Below are 19,805 nucleotides of genomic sequence, written 5' to 3'. Positions count from 1 at the left end.
AGTGATGCCAATTCCCTGTCCCACTGTCTCTGACAGGAGTAGCCTGAGCTGTTGTGGGAAAGGGACCTCAGGATGCTGGGATGGACATGAATACTCAGTAGCGGGGCTTGGCGGTGGGTGTGAGGCAGGGAAATGGGGAAGAGGTGACTGTAATCATATCTAAAAAAACACTGGGAAGCACTGGTATCTAGTATTATACAGACTCATCCTTTTTGATGCAACGTATGCCCTTGATGCTTTATAATAGAGGTGGGCAGACCCTGTGTGCCTCACTTAGAATTTTCTCTGCTGAACATGAATCCTTGAAGATACTTGGCATGCTCACAGGTGGTTACAGAGCTCAAAAACAGACTTACCTAGTCAATGCTGAACTGCTATACTGCTGCTCCCTGATTCAGCTCTCCCATCACAACTGGATACACCAGCCTGCCTTTGAAGTGCCATTGCTTGTTTTATGTGCAAGCACAGCATAAGTCAGTGGCAAAGCATAAAGGGTATCTTGTAAGGAGCATTAGGCTGAAGGAAAACTGAAACCCTGCTTAGCACATCTAAAAATCCTTGCACAGAAGAGGGTTTGTGGCTTCCTTACATTTCTCTCAGGAGAGGTTTTTTTTTTTTTCTGTTTAGGCACCTCTGGGGACCTTTTCTATACACTTTTGCTTGATAGCTTTCTCTTACTTTATTTTTTGTGTTGTCATCTTTTACTGGTTTTCACAACAAGTACCCAGGGCCACCCTGTGGAAAATCAATACCAAGATACAGAGAAAAATTTTGGAGGAAGGAACACAGGTCAAATAGAGGAGAAAAGTGTCTGGAAGGTGATGAAGCCTCATTTGAAGTGAGAGGGGGAACCCCAGAACACCATGGGGGGGTCGTAACTGCTAAGCTGTGTGTTGCAGTTGAGTACTACGTCCTTGTAGCAAACACTGCCTTGTTGCTTGGAACAGGCACCTCTCTAGCAAATACAGTGAGGACTTTGGTACATAAAAAAGGACAGAAAAGAGGAGCTTGGAAAATTTGGAGTTTGAACCAGAGAAGCAGCTTTCCACCATATGCGTTTCTTTATACTGCCTTGTAATGGAGCTATTCTCTCAGAAGTCTTGGTGTGCTAGAATAGCACCTTGGGCAGCCCAAGTTATGGAGTTTTAAACTTCTGAATGCTTTTTTTCAAAACCCCAATAATATTGGGGTGGAAGGTCTTAATGTTTTGTAAATTTGAACTTTAATTGAGGATATATTAATGTTTTATAGATATGAGCATATTAACCAATCAGGAGTAAAAAAAAAAAAAAAAAAAAAGCTTTGCTGTTTTTAGCACCTAAATGGACTGTAATTGTTGTAGGTGACTAGCTCTAAATGAATGCCTGGGACAAAATGGAGTGAAACTTCTGTAATACATGTTCATATCTTGTGAATGACACAAGTATAAAAAAGTAAAGGAAAATATTTGTGAGGAAATTAATCTTTGTGAGCAGCCATTAAAATATGTATTTTTGAGGCTTTAAAGAGGAGTGTACTGGAATTTTTGCCTGTGTGGTTTTGTTCCCTATGTAAGGAAAGACAAAATCCCACATTTTCATGTATTTGAGACTTCCTACTCAAGGCCAAATTCATTCTTGTCAAGGGAGGGAGCGTAAACAAGTTTGACTGAATATTTTTCCTTTTTTTCCCATCATGCATGCTTATACATAATTGCAATTATTAACATGCTTCACACTGATTCCTACTTCCTTTATTCAGAGCTCTACCTGAGTGATGAGGAGTTAAAGAAACTCCATGACTTTGAGGAACAGTGTGTAGAAGAATATTTTCTTGAAAAGAACGAAAACCTGAGTTCCAGTGGCAGTGAAAGGATCCGTTTGACCACAGAAAGGTGTGTTTTGATGCATATTTATGTTCTTTGTATAAACTTGTCATATAAAAAGGCTTTGATAAGTTAATGCTTTTGGACCTCGTTATGGCCACTCTGAACATGCCTATGCATTTGATGGAACTGTGTCTGTTTCTGTGTCTGCATCTGTTTGAAGTGTATGTCAGATTTGTCTGAGAAGCCTTGCTGACAGAATTGCATCACCAGACCTGTGCAGTGTGCACAGTGAAGTGCTGCTCAGTTTCACTTGTGCAGATCAGGTAGCACTATAAAAGCAAGCCAGAGAACAGCATACAATATCCAATTTTACATAAAAGCTTAGTAGTGTAGGGACACAGAGTAGTGCTTGTGATTTGGCATAATTGCTGTTTACAGAAACAACCAGAAAACCATTGTAGCATTATTTGCAATGTAGTGTCTTGATTTATACAATATCAATAAACATAAGCTTTCTGTTGAAATCAATGGCAAATCAATGATTACGTTTAATGGGATTAGTTAGAAAAAATGAACACTATAAAAAGTCTTACTGAATGTCAACACTGATTTCATCTAACAAATCTGTTTTGCCTAGAGAAAGCATAACATTATTTTCTGCGTATTAAAATTAAACACAGAAGCAAAAGAAACATCCCCTCTAAAAGAAATTAAATAAGTAGTTTTGTTCAGAAACTGCAGAATTGATTACTTCAAGAAAGTTTCATTTACTAGATAAATATATATCTGGAAAGGATTTTTTTTCCTGAGTGCATAAGCCTTGTGAATTTGATGGAACTGTGTCTGTGTCTGTATCCGCATCTGCTTGAGGTGCATGCCAGATCTGTCTGGGAAGCCTTGCTGACAGAATTGCATCCCCAGACCCATGCAGTGTGCACATGGTTAAAGGGGTACACTCTTCACAGCATCACATAATGTTAATTCAAGAAGTTAATTTAGATGAACAAAGTGTTCTGGAACATTGGTCCTTAATTTTATACAGCAATGTCTTAATACTACATATTTTAGTTACTTTGTGACAAAGGAAAGAAATTACTTCTGCATATTCCCTGCAGCTAGCTTATCATTGTCTTAGTGATAAAATATCAGAGAGTATCTTCAGGAAATATAAAGATAATGATTTGGTTAAAAGGATTTAATTCCAGGCCAAGAAGCTCCTCCACTTTTCACTGGGGATTTGAGGATAATAAATAAGGCTTAGGTTTTTTGGGCAGTTAAATTTTACCTGAAGATAACCGATGCCATAAGATGTATAGAATCTGCTTCCAGAGGCCAAATGTGTTCTTGGGAAGACCAGTTTCTCAGCAGTCCCTAGTATTTGAAAAATGCAGGATTAAAGATTTTGTGTGAGCTTTTTCCTTCTCATGCTTTCACAAGAAATGTAAAATACAGAATGCCTACTGACAGGAAGTATACTTCATTTGCAGCCATACCCAATGTAATCTGACATCAATGTTTTAGTAGTTCTATGGCAGTTAAAGGGTATTAGTAAGAAAACAGCAATTTTTAAAATAGGTACTCCATGAGCAAAATGTTCATTTCCTTAAGAAACCCACTGGTAGTTGGCTGCTTTTTGTCAAATGCAGATATTAATGATAATGAAAGTTACCATTAAAAAAAAAAAGCCTGTTTGAAACACTGACTTTTTGAAATGTATTAATGGTTTCTTTCATCATCTCTCAAACAGATGTAAAGACCTATGTTTTGGTATCTTAGTTATGTTTTCTTTTGCTACTTAGGTAGTATTTTAGTTATGTTTTCTTTTTCTACCTAGAGTGGAAGAGATGTTTCAACAACTTAAAGAAGTGCATGAGAAGGTATTTTATATCAAGGAGTCTTTACTCTCCCTGGACAGCCATCTAGGACATTTGCAAGACCTGTCTGCCCTGACAGTGGACATCCTGAAAGTGCTTTCAGCTGTAGACACCTTGAAGGTGAAAGAAGCCTTACTGGCTGACACAAAACATCAAACCTGTAGGAAGCAGCCCCATAGCTGGAGCAATGCATTTTATTCAAAGACCTTGAGCAGCCTGGAAGGCTTGTATGACAAGAAATACCACTATTACAGCATGCCACCCTCCCTCTTACGGAGCTTGGTAAGGACTCAGTCTCCATCACACTGCAAACTCTTGAAGTCTGAGAGTAACAAGGTGGTAGAAGACAACTCTAAAAAAGTAGAAATAGAAACAGACACACTCACTTCAGGAGTAACTTCTGAGACAAAGTCGACTCCTAGGTATGGGCAGTTTTTGCTGGTGCCCCCTGACCATCAGGGAGGGTCTTTTTCTGAGGATGTCACCTTAAATTTGTCCTTTTTGAACACTGCTGCCAAGTACAAGGATGAGGCATTCAGAGATGACGTGCAAAGTAGTGTTGTGGTTCCTCAAAACTTGCCAGGTATCAGCTTCCTTGGCAAAGAAACAGAAGGTTACCAATGGAGCCAGAGAGATTTCATTATTCATTTGCCATCAGAAAAGATTAATGCTGCAGAAGCTGCTCATCCCCTTGATCTCCAGCTACCGCTGGATATTGAAGAAAGTGCAGCATCCCCCTGTGAAGACAGGGAAGAAACTGAAGGTGGTTATGTGAACTGGGGATTCTCTGAAGGTGATGAAAAAGGAGTTTTCATCTCAGATTCAAAGAAGAAAGCTCTGTACCTACCTTCCTCCTATGACAGGGACAACAATTGCCAGAATAATCTCACCAGGGATGTCCAGTTAAGTGATTTGAAGTCTTTCTCCTACAACTCTGTCAAGTCATGTCACAGCAGCAGCATCTCTCAGAACAGGCTGAAGCGAAGCATCTCCTTCTGGATCAGCCCTCTCTGGAGAAACTGGAGTTTCTGCAGAAGCAACAGCTTACCGTCCCCTAAGAAAGAGAGATCAGGGAAAGTGTGCAAGGCTGTAAGCGGTAATTATAAAACATAAAGTGTGTACAGTATCTCCTACTAGAGAATCCAAGACATCACAAAAATGTTTCATTTGCACCCAGAAGGTATTAGCTGCAGTGGAGGATAGTAGGTGAAAGTCCATAGCTTCTCTTTCACTTTGTATGTGTGGGTCTGGGTGTTGGGAATATTCAAAGTGTGCCTGGGATCCAAGCTGCAAGACATCTGTGTGTCAGCCACCCTGATCTGCCCCATCTCATGGAATCTCCATGTCTGTGGCTACACAGCCAGGTGGCAGAAGGATTGTGGTCACTGTGGGGAAGTCTCTTGCCCTGGGGATGCAAAGACAGAGTTGCAGGAACCAAAATACTTTACATGATCCTGTGGGGATACATTAGCAGTATCAGAGATGGGTGAATGGAGAATGAAAAGGCACACATTTCTGTAGTCAGTTTAAATACCTCTCTGTCTACCATCAAGTTTGCTTACCAAGCATTAAAATACATCAAATTCCAGTTTTAATTATGAATAGTATGAGGTGATAGATGACATTAGTTGTTTTATGTCTTGGGATGGTGCATCTTTGCATGGAACTGCTTGAATACTGTTTGGATATAACAACTCTTTTTCAGATTGCTTTAGACATGTGCCAGTTCTCAGTCCTATCAGATTTTCCCTTAGTAAACAGAAACTCTGTAGCTTAAAAGTGTTTTTTGACTCTTTCCTGCAGAATCTTCAGGATCCTGTGAGCTACACCACAGTGAGGCAACAAAAGCAAAACAGCAAAACAGAGACAGAAATTCTGGGAGAGGAAAGAGGGATCAAAAACTTCTTCAGGTGCCGGTATGGGCAGATGCAAGAGAATTGTAAATCTCAAAATTGTCTTTTTTGTTCCTTAGGAACAGTTCTGCAGTGTGATTTAATTGAAAATGCATACATTTAAAACACTGCACACAAACTGCAGCATCTCCTGTGGGTGTCTAGGTTTGGTTCAATTTTACTTTTTTTTGGATGTGTGAGATTTCTGTTTTGAATTTGCTGGCATCCAAGGACTTTGGTATACCATGCTGATACTGATTTTGTGGTGAGAAACATAAATCAGTTGTTGCATTTCAGCTGTCAGGAGAACTTGTGGAGGTTTCGTGTGATCTAGAGTAGACTGAAGCAGTGACCATATCCAGGGGTTTTATAACTGTACTCAGGCAAGATAGGCCTCATAACATTGTCTCCTGCCGGCAAGTGTTCCATAGACTTTTCTCTGAATCCATCAAACATTTAGCACGTTGCAGAACCTAAATGACTGTGTATACATCTGGGGCTACTTTTGCAACTGTGTCCATGTGTTCATAAATAAAAATCTATTTCTAGCACCGACAAAGAAATTTCTAGGGTCTTCATTATCTGGAAAGAATTATCACTGTTTAATGAGTTGAATACTGAAGATTGGTTTGTTTACATAAGATACACAGGTCAGCAAAGGGTCTTGGACTTGAACTTTGAAATCTAGTATCTGTCAAGGTATTAGGTCTCAAAGTTCAAATAGCGTGAGACTGCAGTACTTGCTAGACAAAAGCAACATGTCTTCTGCAGTTTGTAGCAACACTGGGAAAATATTTCTCAGTTGGGAGTGCATTCATTCATTCATTGGCATTTCAGAGATGCTCTAAAAGGCCACATCATATGCTGTTAGAGGAGCTGGAGATGCTAGTCATCCTGTAATTCAGTATTGTTTTGTCTGTGTGGCAGGTGATTAGAGTGGATGATTGCCCCCAGAACACTCAAGTGAACTCCGAGCCTGCAGAAATCAATGTCTGGGATGAGCAAGAAAAACACAGCAAGAATTGGCTCACCGTGTCTAATTTCAGTCAGCTAAGTATGTTGTATGTTACAAAAAGTGAACTTCAGAACAGCTTTTAAAATGAAACAGTAAATATAATTCAGAAAAACCAAGTGTTATTTTTGCCATTTTCACCTTATGGCATAATTTTTTTATAGAATTAGACTTAGTTTGTCATGGTTATTTGATGCAACATTGAAGAAGCAAAAGAGTAATAAGATGGATGGAAGATCAGGTGAATTTGTTTGGGACCACTGCCTGTCTTCTATGGGAGATGGTTGAGTACTAATCTCCAGGAATAAGTAGGAAGAGTGATGTCTTTGTATCCTCTCCTGAAGTGTCTTCTAAAGTGACATCTTCTAAAGTGGCATCCTGACTAATTAAAAAAAATAAACTCATTATTTTTCAGGATATTTACCCTCACAGGCAGTGCTGTGATACTTATTTTTTTGGCATATCCTCTGCCTGCATTATTCATTTCTCATTGCTTAGAAACACATCCTCCAAAGGGAAGAAATTAATTCTATATTGTCTCTTTTGGTGTGAAAAGGATTGACATTCTGACTCTTCATTTAGTAATCCTCCATCACTTTCATTCTCAGAAATTCTATGCCTCATTCATCTCATCTTTCAACTTTGCTGTGACATGGCTCACTGGATTCATCCTTTGAGCAGCAGCAGGGAGAAGTACTAGACAGTGCTGTGGCTCAGTACCACTCAGTACTCAGCCCTCAGAGGAGGGCTGTACTCCAAAGTCTGCTGAAAAAGTGGAAATAGTCTGTTTAGCCTTATGAAATTCTGTAATTATTTTTTTTTTACCAATTATACATTTAGTGGGACAATATGGGGTATACGTGTGTATTTTATAACACTGTGTAGCTACTTAGTTTATAATAATAGAGTTACTTATTTACCTTCTACAAACAGCTGGCAACTTCTCTTTTGACTAGGTTTGGAACGTCTCCATTACAAGCACCAGAAAATTAAAAATCCAGACTTTGGTAGGCATACCATACCATTCTGTGATTACCTGAGGCATTCTCAAGAGGTAAGACCTAGGATTACACATCCTAGTCCGTAATTTTGGCTGGGCCCAGAGTATCTCTACAGTCATCCCTAGATTTGCCAATAGAGTTTCTTTGTCATGAGATACCTCTCTGAGAGATGAGAGACTGTGTTTTCTGCTGGCACAGTGTACATATGGAAGTAAATGAATAATTTAACAGCTGCTAAGATTATTGAAATAGGACATTAAATTATTGAATATTCAAGTGGTTCTGAATATGAGCTTAGTCACAAATGACATGTGTTGATATTTGATCAGACTATGAGTGAGCACACAACTTGGTCTTGAACTTGTGGGCAGAATGGATTAGAAGAAAATTTTGGAGAGTTATCTACATAGCACTTACTTTATCACATAATAATTTATTGCAAATGGGTAGATAAATACTGTTAAGAATTGCAAAGCATGGATTTTTAAACTATTTATTGTCTTATAAACAGTTTATTTTATTACTTACCAGAATTAATCTGCAGCTTTACAATCTAAACTTTCTCTTCTTGTGTGAAGTAATATAGGCTCCTTGAATTTGATGGAACTAGACCAATTTCTATTTCCTGAAGACTTGTGCGGGAATCTGGATTGTGAAAACTATGATCTGTTTTAAAATTATGTAGCTAATAAAAGAAATGGACTAGCTAATAGAAGAAAATGTGTCATTCACTAAATTTTATAGGGATATCTCAGAGATATGAAAGGAAATTAACAAAGAATAAATTATGAAAAGGAAACGTGAATGAATACTTTCCTCTTTCTTTTCAAGAGTACCAAACACCCTTCCTTGTTGATTTTACTTACAGGACTTTTGGTTATTAAAATGAAGATCTTTCAAAGACCAGCTTATTTTTAATTGAAAATGTTATCATGTTTGGGTTTTTTTAGGAATAGAAATGAAACAGGTAATTTCCATTACATCGTTCTGAATGTTGTAGAACTTGAATCCCAAATACCTAATTTAAACAATGGCGGGGAAAATGTGATGAGAGAGAGAAAAATGAAAAAGTGATGAGAGAGAGAGAGAAATAGAAATAAATTTACTGGTTTTGTGTTCTGTAAAACTGAAACCTGGACTCTAAATCAATAAATCTTTGCATTGTGAATCACAGGATCAGCCAGGCAAAATAAAGGTAAAGTCAGGAAAACTGTGTGAAATAACCAAGTAATTTGGTGTTTCATAGCTCATATTAAGATATATTTGGATAAAACTCAAGAATGATATTTCTTAAATTGTAAAAATTTCCATTATGCTGATTAATAGCTGTATTGGAGTTGGGCTGAAACCAGTTGTTTTTGAAACACCAACTTCAAATTATTTATTCTTCCAAGGTACAGTCTCCAGTATCCACTGAATTGTTGTGCCTCTATCTGGACTATGAAAGCTTATGTTTATCACTGAGATGTAACAAGTTGATGTATCCACCTGTTCCACTTGGAGAATGATGTATTTTAAAGACACGTATTTTCTGAAAGTGAAGCTTTTCACTCATGGCATACCAAGGGTTCAGAAATCCCTCTTGACAGAAGCAGGGAACAAAGGGTGTGTGTAGGGAGCTTTTGTTAAAGACTTTCTCATCTTCAAAGCAAGGTACACATTCAAATTATGAGAGAAATGAAAAAAAAAAATTTAAGTTTCAGTTTAAATTAAAGGTTGAATTTTAGTTGATTCATCTTTAAACTTAGCTGTCCTTAAACATCTTTTTTTTCTTCTTTTTTTGGTGTATGTATGTGTGTGTTTTTGAGGATTGAAATTGGTCTGAATACTATTGAGAAGAAAAATTCCATTTCTTACTATCACCTTAGGAGGACCTGGCTGGCCCATTTTTTCCTAATACGGCTTGAAGTCTAAAAGATTATTTGAGTATTTCTTTAAATATAAGACGTGGAAAATATGTGATCTAAATATCCCTGGAAAGCTGCTCACTGTGTTATGTTCTTCTGTTCCAGGGCTTATTTTCAACAACAGTAAATGTTATACCTACACTGTAATTTTCCAATATACAGAAAGTTCTCTAATACTGTGCTTATTAGAAGACCTTTAACCGGCTTTGTGAGTGTATTGAGATATAGGTGGTGACCTGAGTATTTAATTTGAATATCTGGGGAGAACATGGGAAATGGCAATGTTAGAAAATGAATTCCATTTTAGTGTAGATATGCAGTGCTATGATTCACCCGCCTGTCAAGGTCATTATTTATGTTAACAAAAACAATATCAACAGTTATTCTCAAGATTGTACCTTGCTGAGCTGTGCAATGTGTATATGATAAAGATGTGCATATTTTACCAGTGAAAGTATCTTTCTTTTTTTTTTAGGATTTCAGTAATAGCATATTTGGAAGCACCAAGAAAAGTAATCTGAACAGGAACTCCTCGTATGTATCATTAGTATGTTAAGATACTCATCACAGGTTTTCAGAAAGAGATGCCTGTGGAGTTTGTAGGTTTCAATTTCAATTCTACAATATACTTAGGATGACAAATTCCTGAGACATGGATTATTAAGGCCATTCAGTGTATTTAAGTTTATTTAAAGGAAATAGTACTAATCTTACTAAAGAGATTTCCTTACTAAAGAAAATCTTACTAATGGATCAAAGAGATCCATTTAAATAAAGTGTTTGATTTTAGGTGGAATAGACACCCTTTCTAATGCTAACAGTAATTGAATTTTCTAATTCAGTCACTAAGATGACAGCTGGACCTGATGATTTTCCAGCCTTAATGATTCTATGATTCTGTAGTTATTCCATGGTTCTATGACCATAGCATCTTTAATTAGACCTTGTTACAATCTAGTTAACATGAAAAACTGTATTTGCTTTTACTGTTCAATTGCATGTTTAATTTTTTAATAATTTCAATGATAGCATCTCCTGAAAACTTCTCTCATTGACTCATTTATCTCTTTTGTACATTTTTTAAATATTTAGCTCAGTTTTCTTCATGCTTTTTCAGACATTATTAAGCTTTGATTCCATTTAGTGAAAGTATACTGGTTTCACAAGTGGTTTCCATTTCCTTGTGAGGTTTTAAATTTTTTTCCGAGATTGATTAATCATTATCATAATATTAGTAGTATATTTAGACATATAGTGCTGTCTTTATGTTCCTTTTCCTTTTCTTTCCTACTTTCATCAATTTCTTCTAGATTTTTTTTTCAGCACTGTGCAGGTAATAAATAGGAGATACTAGAAAGCTGCCACATCCCATGTGATTTCACCATGGAGAGAGGAGGAAAAAAGTTACTGGGGGTTTTATGCATGCTCAGTATGCGGGGGACAGGAGGAGGGGAGGGGGTTGAGTGTTCTGCTGTTGTTGTGGCTTTGGAGTTTTTAGGGTGTTTTTTCTTTTTATATTTTTTTAGACCCCATCATTTATAGAGAGTAGGCAAACTGCAGACTTACCAGCAGGATGTAGGGGCTGTTGAGTGGCCTGAATCAATTGCTTAGTCTGCTGTCTTCAGTGGGAGATCTCTGGTCTATGAGATGAATCATATCTCCTGTGTTCTGTAGCAAAGATTGCTTCAATGTAGTTGCCTTTTGCAACCAGACTTGTTGATCTAAAGAATTACCAATTTAAAAACTATGTTCTTGTACAACGAATGGTAATGACACAACTAACTGTTAATACATATCAGCATTGAGTAAAAAATTAACAGTTGTGTATGTGATTGAAAGCTCTGTAACTGATACTGTTATTGCAATGTAAAAGATGTGATAGCAGTGCAGACTCAAGAAGAATTCAACATAAAGCAGAGAAAGAAACGTGAAAAATATGTCAGTTCTTCAGTGCCTGAAGATTTTTTGCTCATGGCTTTGTTGAACAAAATTGCACTGAGGGTTATTTTGCCTTAAGATTGCTGTGTCACATATCTTTACATGTGATACATGTGTACTAGTTTTAGCTCAATGACAGAAATGTTGCATTAAAATATCCAATATTTGCTTTTAAACAGATTGAGAGCTCCAGAGGAGACTGACAGTAAGTTTTTCATTGCTTGTCACTCATTTAAATTCCCATCTGCAATTCTCATGCTGACAGTTCTGAAGTACAAAATCCAAAAATAAGTTAATTTACTGTAGTTAAGGATTGTAGAGCAGATATTGTTTCATGTGTTATCAACTATTTTTTATTTTAAAGTGAAAGTTTTTTTATGAGAAACATGTTTTACTCATAACAGTTGCATACTCTTAAAAGAAAATGATTTATTTCCACTCTAGTCTGCCCAGTAATGTTGTCCTTTCAGCAGGAAGAAACTCTTTAACATGCTGTTGCTTTGATCCCAAACAGTCCAAGTGATGTCCTGGGTTAAACCAGGGTGTATGTCTGAAGCGACAAGATTGTTAACGTGCTTGATTTTTCAAATTGCAATTTTGTGCAATAACTCAGTTTGGGTTGTTTACCTGGAATTTGGAAATCTATGAAGGGCTGAATTTATTATGAATTATCCAGTGAAAAAATTAAAGGTTTTAGTGAGAAAACTAAAATCAGTTTGCTCCTCAAAAGCAGAGCGTTAGTGAACTTCACTGGTATTTGTTGTGTTTTAGTCCATCTCCCAGTTTTCCTGGCATGACACTTATCCATAAGAGGCTGAGCAGCTGGGCATCTATCTCTTTTTGAGATTACCTATGGTGCAGGAATCAATTGCTCTTAGTCTTATCTCCACTTCAAGTGATGCTCTTTGAGGGTCCATCTGTGCACAAAACTTTGCAGCGCTGAAGCAGTCTGCTGCAAGCACACTGAGTTGTAAAGCTGCACTCTAGAGCACACCATTGTTTTGATTAAAATCCAGTTTTTCCATTCTCAAAAGGCATCTTTTCATGTTTTATTTTTCTGCAACATACAAAATGCTGCAAAAGTAGATGGTTCCAGTAAGAAAAAAAATCACAAGGGTCTTTGAATCACTAAGGGGAGTGAAAAATGCTGACCCTTCCCCCACTATCTATAGTGTGGGAGTCCAGGGCATCCCACCACAGATTCTGACACTATAGAAGTTCGGGTAAGATCTTTTTCACTAGATAAGGGAATAAAGGCAAATAGAACACACCAAGAAGAAAAGTGTAAATTTAAAAAAATTTTGGTGAACATTGTTTTGATTATGTAATTTTTTGAAAATTAATAATAGTACAGTATATATAGATAGTGAAATGTAGCATTTTGAAAGGTGGTTTTCCAGGAGAACAGAATTATTTCATCTAATTAATGAAAATGTGTTCATTTTTCTTGGTTGTATTAAAAATGCTTTTTTGTAAAGCAAACATTTTTGGACCAAATTTGATCTGTCTGAGCATATGAGAACACAAAAAATGTTTGTCTGCCTATATTTTAATAGCACTTTGGATGCCGTAGTTTAATGGGACAGTATTATTACAACTTTGGTGCAATAGTACAGTTATTGGAATGCGTAATGGCTGAGGATGGAGTTGGAAAACTCATACCTGAGGAGGCCATGAAGCATGGTGGATAGATATCCCAGGAGCCTAGCTGGCTTAACATGTCCTTGAGGTTAATATCTCATTTTCCCCACCATTTCCTTGAATAAGTAAGTTGTCTGGCTATATTACACTGACAACTGAAATTTGGCAGTATACAGTACATGATAATGTAGTTAAAGCCCATAAGTAATTCTCCTCTAGAATTCTCCTCTGAGCCAGCAATTTTGATTAATCTATTTTGTGAAATACTCTGGGATGGAAGGAATTAAAAAATCATGCATTGTTGTCTGCTATAATAATTAATACAACAATCATTTAAACATTATTTCAGATATCTTTTCCTGCTTGAAAACATCTCAAGATTTGCATCTTCACTACTCAGGTAAGCAGGAGGCACAAGAATGACAGATGAAGAATTTAAGAAATTAAAAAAAAACATTAGCTGTCCCTTTGTCATCCACTGTGATTTCCATTTTGAGGACTTGCACAATCACTCACTGCTGAGAAGGTTCTGTGTTAATTCATGTCTAACACTCCAATGAAAGGATTATTAATTTTATTTTTCTCTTGATAATTGCTTCATTCTGGGTATTTAGGCAAATCCAGAGCAGAATGTAGATAATCACTTTCAAAATATCAGTGGAAATCATGAATACAGGTCAGCTTCCTGAGCAGGCAGAAGAGGCACTAATTTGTTATAGCTGTCTCCCCTCACCTCGCAAACCCTCCTTTGTCTCCTCACACCTCCCGTACCCTCCTTTGTACTTCTGCAATTATTTTCTTTAGTTAATTGGTGCTATTTAATCTGTGTTTGTATATCTATGAACTCCTGAAAATCTGGCAGGGAATAAATCCTTTGAATGTTAATTTCCTGCAGTCCCCCAGCTGAGCGTGCACGGATTTTCCCACAAGGCCTGGATGTCAGTTTTTCCAGGCGAAGGAAGCAGAAATTGCCAGTAGATGTCACCATTGCCTACAGGACTTGGCCTCCGGTACAGGCAGGCCTGGAATAAACCAAAACTGTTAGTAGCTTTCTTAAATTCAAAATCTAGACAGTTTTCATTTGGAATAACACCTCCTGGCTTGCAATCAACTGTACAGATGTAGTTTCTCTGGCATGGTGGCATTGTTGCAGGTATTGAATTGTTGTTTGTCAGATATACTATTTAAGATGATGGACTTTTTAGCACAGATAGAAGTGGTTTCCCTTATGAGCTGACAAATGTCTTCAGAGGTTTTCAGTGTAGGTTTTCTTTCCTCAGGAAGATTAGGACAGAATTTAGCCAACTAGACCCAAAAATCCTGCATTAGAATTCTGTACCATTTTAGCTTTTGTGTTATTCTTGCTGTCAGTTTGAGCAAGCAAATACAATCCTGCCTCTGCATACCCAAAAGAACTAGACCTTTGTCCCAAGTTTGGCAGCTGCTGCAAGTCAATGCCACGTGGTTTCTCAAAGATCTAGAGAGATTGCTGGCAGGGTCTGACAGATGGCGTAGATTTTAGCAGCTTCTCTGTTCACATCCTTCTTCCTGCTGTGCGCTGATTTCATGATCAGTGTGCTCTTAGTGTGAGACCAAAGGAAAGTCTTGTTTCTCAGTCCATGCTCCAGTACTGTTCAGATATTGTAACTAATTCCTATTGAATTTGGTACATGTAAACAACCTTGAGTTGGAGTATGAAGTGCAGATCTTCTCAATTGAGGACCCCAGTTCATGGGGTCTATGTGTCATGGGTGCCCTTTGCTCTGCCCTTCTGGTCTCAATAATCTCCAATTACATTTTGTTTAAAGAGGTAATCTTAAAAGGGGGATAGCTGCTGTCCAAACTTCGTAAGTTCCATAAGCTCCAGAGTTTGTTACCATGGCTTTTTTGTTACTCTGCAAAGAAACACAGCTCTATTGTGGTTGCCTCTCTGCTTTGGTTCACTCTACTTTGGATGATGCTTTTGCCTTCATTCATTCACTAGGGAAATTAGACAGTCAGAACTGTAGCGTCCAAGTTGCCTCCTAGTTCTAGGAGGTCCTTATTTTACATCTAGGTCCTTATTTTGCATGTCTTTTCCCCTTCTTCATAACCTACTCATTGTGAAGATAAATCCATAAATATTTGGTTGGCTCTCTGAAGTTTTGAAGGTGTTTGCCTGAGAAATATGCTGCAAGTTAGGGAGATATAATAATGTTACTGATGTTTTTTGTCAAGAAGCCTGAATGAAGAAACAGTACTCTGTGTAGGGGAAGTCTGATTTTCCTGTCATACCTTGCTAAATCTCTGGGTGCTTCTAACCCTGACAAGACAGACAATGAAGGCAGTTGGGGTCAAGGCATCTCTTCAGCACAGTGTGAGTATGTATTGCTGTACTGGAGTTGGCAGGAGCAGGATGCAGAAGCAGCCCATTGTGAAAGGAGGAGGATGAGGAAGAAGCAGAAGTCCTTCTAGGCAGGGTGCAAGGGGCTTCCCCAGAGAACCTGCTTCTTTGGAGGGAATTCACGAGCAGGGTGAGATATGACGGGTTGGCATCCAGCCAGAAGGGGACATGGCTAGGTCCTGGAGGTTATTCTGCACCAATTCACTTAATTTTCTGGTGATGGAGAAAGGGGTCCTTTCCATATTGGGGTAGCGGAATTTCGCTTGTTGCTGATTTCCATGTAGTGAGTATTCACGTGTGAATTTTTTGCCGCTCTTGTACTCTCTAATACTGCTGCTATTACTTTCATTTTCCTATTTCATTGCTGTTTCCAGTAAATTTGCCTTATCTAAACCCCATGGTCTTTAACTGTTGTTTCTCCAATCCTCTCCATTGCACAGCTGGGAGGAGAGTGAGGGAAATAAGTAAGCAGTGTTTGGTCTAGAATGTTTCCCCACTGATGTGGGGAACACTATTCCTAAACCATAATGACTTTATTTGGTGTTTAATATGAACTTTAAAGAGCTGAGGTAACAACAGATCTGGTAAGAGTGGGTAGGTAACAAGTATTTGTTGTATTAGGTATGTCGCAATGCTGTAACCTAACCCTGTATATTTCAGTGTAGGCATTATGTGCCCATTGAGGTGCTCCTTTTCTGAGCAGGGATAGGGATCAGGATTGCTTTGTTGCTGAACTGTGTGATATCAGCTTATGAAATGATAACCTCAAGGGCAGTGATGTGTAATGATAACCTCATTTGTGATGTGTATTCAGTGTTGGTCTTCTACCCTTACCTCAGGCACTGACTTTAGGAAACCATTAACTGTGTCCTGGCCTGTAGCAGGCACAGCATTTCCAGCTGGTCCAGGTCTGCTCTGCACTGGTGTGGTCTCACCTCAAGTTCTGTGTGCACTCTGGGCACCACAACATGAAACAGACTTTAAGCTATTACAGAGCATCCAAAATAGAGCCATGAGGTCTGGAGCAGAAGCCTTGTCATGAGCTGCTGAGGTCAGGAGATGTCTGTTCAGCCTGGAGAAGAGGAGACTGAGGGGAGAGCTCCCTGCTATCTTCAACATCCTCATGAAGGGAAGCAGAGGAGCAGGTACTGATCTCTTCACTCTTGTGACCAGTGACAAGACTCAATGAACTAGCATGAAGCTATGTCAGAGGTTAGTTAATCAGGTTTGGGCTGGATCTCAGGAAAATATTTTACACCTGGGGAGTGTTTGGGCACTGGAAGAAGTCTCCAGGAAAGTGGTCATAGCACCAAGCCTGACAGAGTTCACAAAGCATTTGGGCACACAGTGTGACTGTCAAGCAGAGGGCCAGGAGTTCATGATCCTTATGGGTCTGCTTCCTGCGGTGGGTCCCTTTAGCATATTCTATGATTCTGTTTTTCTGTAATAATTTTACTCAGCCTGTGAGCAGAATCAGGAAGGATTATTTCCCCCAGCTTTTCACTCCTTTTTCTTTCTTGAGGCCTGTTACAACAGCTTTGGAGGATTTTAAATTCCCTTTGGATATTAAGGAAATCATGCTTTTGTTGCTAAATCTGCCAGGTCTCTTCAGTGCAGTCTTACCCTGATTAGAAAAATGGATTCTTAGGAGAGTCATTCAGAGATCTACCCCAAGGGTGGATAGTCATGATTGGCCTGTAATGTGGGAGAAAATGGGCCAGCTTTTGAAGGATCATTCTGCTCCAATGGCTTGGAAGTTTACCCCTGAACAGCTACAGGACCCTGTTAAAGTGGAAGAATATTTGAAAGAAAAATGCTGTGGCAGCTCCAGAGAAACGCCAAGTTCTGCAATGTGCAGGGTCCTGGTTACTATTTATCAGACTGCTCTCAGTACTAGACTGCACCCTCAGGGGGAAGAACAGGCAAGCAGAACAACTGGCATTGCGGCCACTCAAACTGCAGCTGAATCACCAGAACAGCCTATGCTGGTACCAGTTGCTCCTATACAGAAGAAGAAATCACGCCTTAGGTGAGCTGCAATGTATATGAAAAATTATCAGCCGCCAGTGAGGAGAGTCCCTCCTGATGTGGCAGCTCTGATGCTGGGATATCACAGCCCATGATATGAAACTATATGGTAATGAAACCAATCAATTGGGATCCCACATCCCAGGATGTGGACGTTGACAAAGGAATTGAGGATGGGACAGAAACTCTCAGAGGTGATTCCTGTCAAGTGTGAGGGAATGGTGACTACCTAGCTCTGGCAATATGAAGATCATTGTTTTTTCCTCCTTACTGGCCTGCAGGACCTCCCTCCCATTCAAGGAATCAACAGCTCCTTCCATTTTTTTATCATCTGTGAATTTGGCAAGTAACCCTTCAAGCAAGCTAAAGAAGAAATTTTCCATTGCTTACCAGTATGGACAAGAGTCTCTGTTACTGGGAGCAAGTACCCCCCCTGCTCAAGAGATGGTAGACACCATGAGGCAACCTGTTGTTTTTTTTTTTTTTGTGTGTGTGATCACGGATGAGGAAGTGGGATGGAAAACCCACCTCTGCCCTAGCACTAGAAGTCTTGAGTTGAAAGGAAGAGCAACTACTAAATGTCACTCCAGTTTTCAATAAGCAAATCCTTAGACAGAATAGGAGGGCTGATATTACTTTCAATCTACTTGAAAGGACATTCAGCTTGTATTTACAAGAAGTGAACAATTACTACTCTGACCAGGATTAGAGGTTTCCTTCTTCCAGCCAAGTCCTTCCTCCTTCAGGGGAAAGGGACAATCAGATCTATTGGATTGTGGGGATCTCATGGCCTGGCTCATCAGACTCACAAGAGTATTGGGCTTTAGTTAACCCCAGAATATGATGTACCCAGACGCCATCAAGATATGTAGGGGCAGAATCCATCTCTACTCCTGGAGTGACAGGGGGATCACAACATATGACTGTCCTGAAAGCTGAAGTGACCCTGACTGGGAATGAATGGCAAACACACCCCAGAAGCCCTGTGCATCCTGGGCATAAATTAATTACCTCATGGGAGGTAATCAACGACCCAAAAAATAGGCTTTTGGGAGAGCTGTAGAGACAGAGGAAGTTAGGCAACTGAACACCTTGTCTGGTGTCTCAGAGGACCCCTCTGCTGTGAGGTGGTTGAGGATTGAAGAAGAACAAGTACTGATGACTACCACAACAGTGCAGTATCAACAATATCATACCAACCAGGACTCCTTGACCTTATCCATGAGGTAATTCATGAACTGGAGAGTCAGACAGTGGCCAACAAGGCTTTCTCACTCTTTTATGATCCTATATAGCCAATGTGTAAATCCAATGGAGAGTGGCCACTTCAGGCCTGTCGGTGGCCTGAAGAAGTCACACCACCACTGAGTGCTACTGTGCCAGGTGTGCTGGAACTTCAGTATGAACTGGAGTCCAAGGCAGCAGAGTGGTGCCACCATCAATATTGCAAATGTGTTTTTCCCTATTCCTTTATCAGCAGAGTTCAGGCCACAGTTTGCTTTCACTTGGAGGGACGTCTGTACACCTGGAACCAGCTGCTTAAGAGGTGAAAATACAGCCACAGTATTTCCATTGGACTGATCCAGACTACTCTGGAAAAGGGAGAGGTTCCAGAACATTTGCAATACATAAATGACATCAACTTGTGAGATAACACAGCAGAAGAAGCTTTTCAGAAAGGGGAGAAGATAGTCCAAATCATCCTGAAGGCCAGTCCTGCAATAAATCAAAGTAAGGTTTAGAGACCTGCACCAGAAATTCAGTTTTCAGAATTTAAATGGCAGGATGGACATTGTCAGATTCCAAAGAGGACATAGTCAGCAAAGTAGCAGCTATGTCCCCATCAACCAGCAACAAGGACATACAGGCTGTCCTACACAGTGTGAGTTTTTGGCAAATGGATAATCCAGATTAGAGTCAAATTGTGAATTCTATTTTGTGACTCAGAACAAGAATGATTTTAAATGGGATCCTGAACAATGACAAGTTTTGAACAAATGAAGCAGGATATTAATTTGTAGCAGTAGCCCCTGGCCTAGTTAGGACTGGAAAAGATGTGAAAACTATGCTCTACACTGCAGATGGGGAGAATGGTCCTTCCTAGAGTCTCTGACAAAACATATCCATGGAGGTTTGAGGATGATCCCTGTGGATCAGGAATACAAAGGACTCAAGGCCTGCTACACTTCAACTGACAGAGATCCTGGCAGCTTATGAAGGGGTTTGAGCTACTTCCAAAGTGATGGACACCAAACCACAGCTCCTCCTGGCATTGTGACTGCCAGGGCTGGGCAGGATGTTCAAAGGGAAATTGCCTGCCAC

General features: G+C 39.2%; 1 protein-coding gene across 6 annotated transcripts in view; it reads left to right on the top strand.

Moving 5' to 3' along the window:
* The window catches only part of TRPM6 (transient receptor potential cation channel subfamily M member 6), a 108,533-nt gene that overhangs the window by 64,425 nt on the left and 24,303 nt on the right, over window positions 1-19,805 (top strand). For all 6 annotated transcript variants that reach the window (XM_085566517.1, XM_085566514.1, XM_085566516.1 and 3 more), the window contains 8 exons: window positions 1,741-1,873; window positions 3,642-4,777; window positions 5,485-5,597; window positions 6,501-6,627; window positions 7,542-7,639; window positions 9,969-10,027; window positions 11,611-11,636; window positions 13,422-13,472. In XM_085566517.1, coding sequence (XP_085422643.1) covers window positions 1,741-1,873; window positions 3,642-4,777; window positions 5,485-5,597; window positions 6,501-6,627; window positions 7,542-7,639; window positions 9,969-10,027; window positions 11,611-11,636; window positions 13,422-13,472 — 1,743 coding nt within the window. The remainder of the gene's footprint in view (window positions 1-1,740; window positions 1,874-3,641; window positions 4,778-5,484; window positions 5,598-6,500; window positions 6,628-7,541; window positions 7,640-9,968; window positions 10,028-11,610; window positions 11,637-13,421; window positions 13,473-19,805) is intronic.

Source organism: Lonchura striata, chromosome Z (genome assembly GCF_050655825.1).
Source record: "Lonchura striata isolate lonStrDom1 chromosome Z, ASM5065582v1, whole genome shotgun sequence".
NCBI classification, from domain to species: domain Eukaryota; kingdom Metazoa; phylum Chordata; class Aves; order Passeriformes; family Estrildidae; genus Lonchura; species Lonchura striata.
Note: the sequence above shows the minus strand (reverse complement) of the source record. Positions and strands in the feature narration are given on the sequence as shown.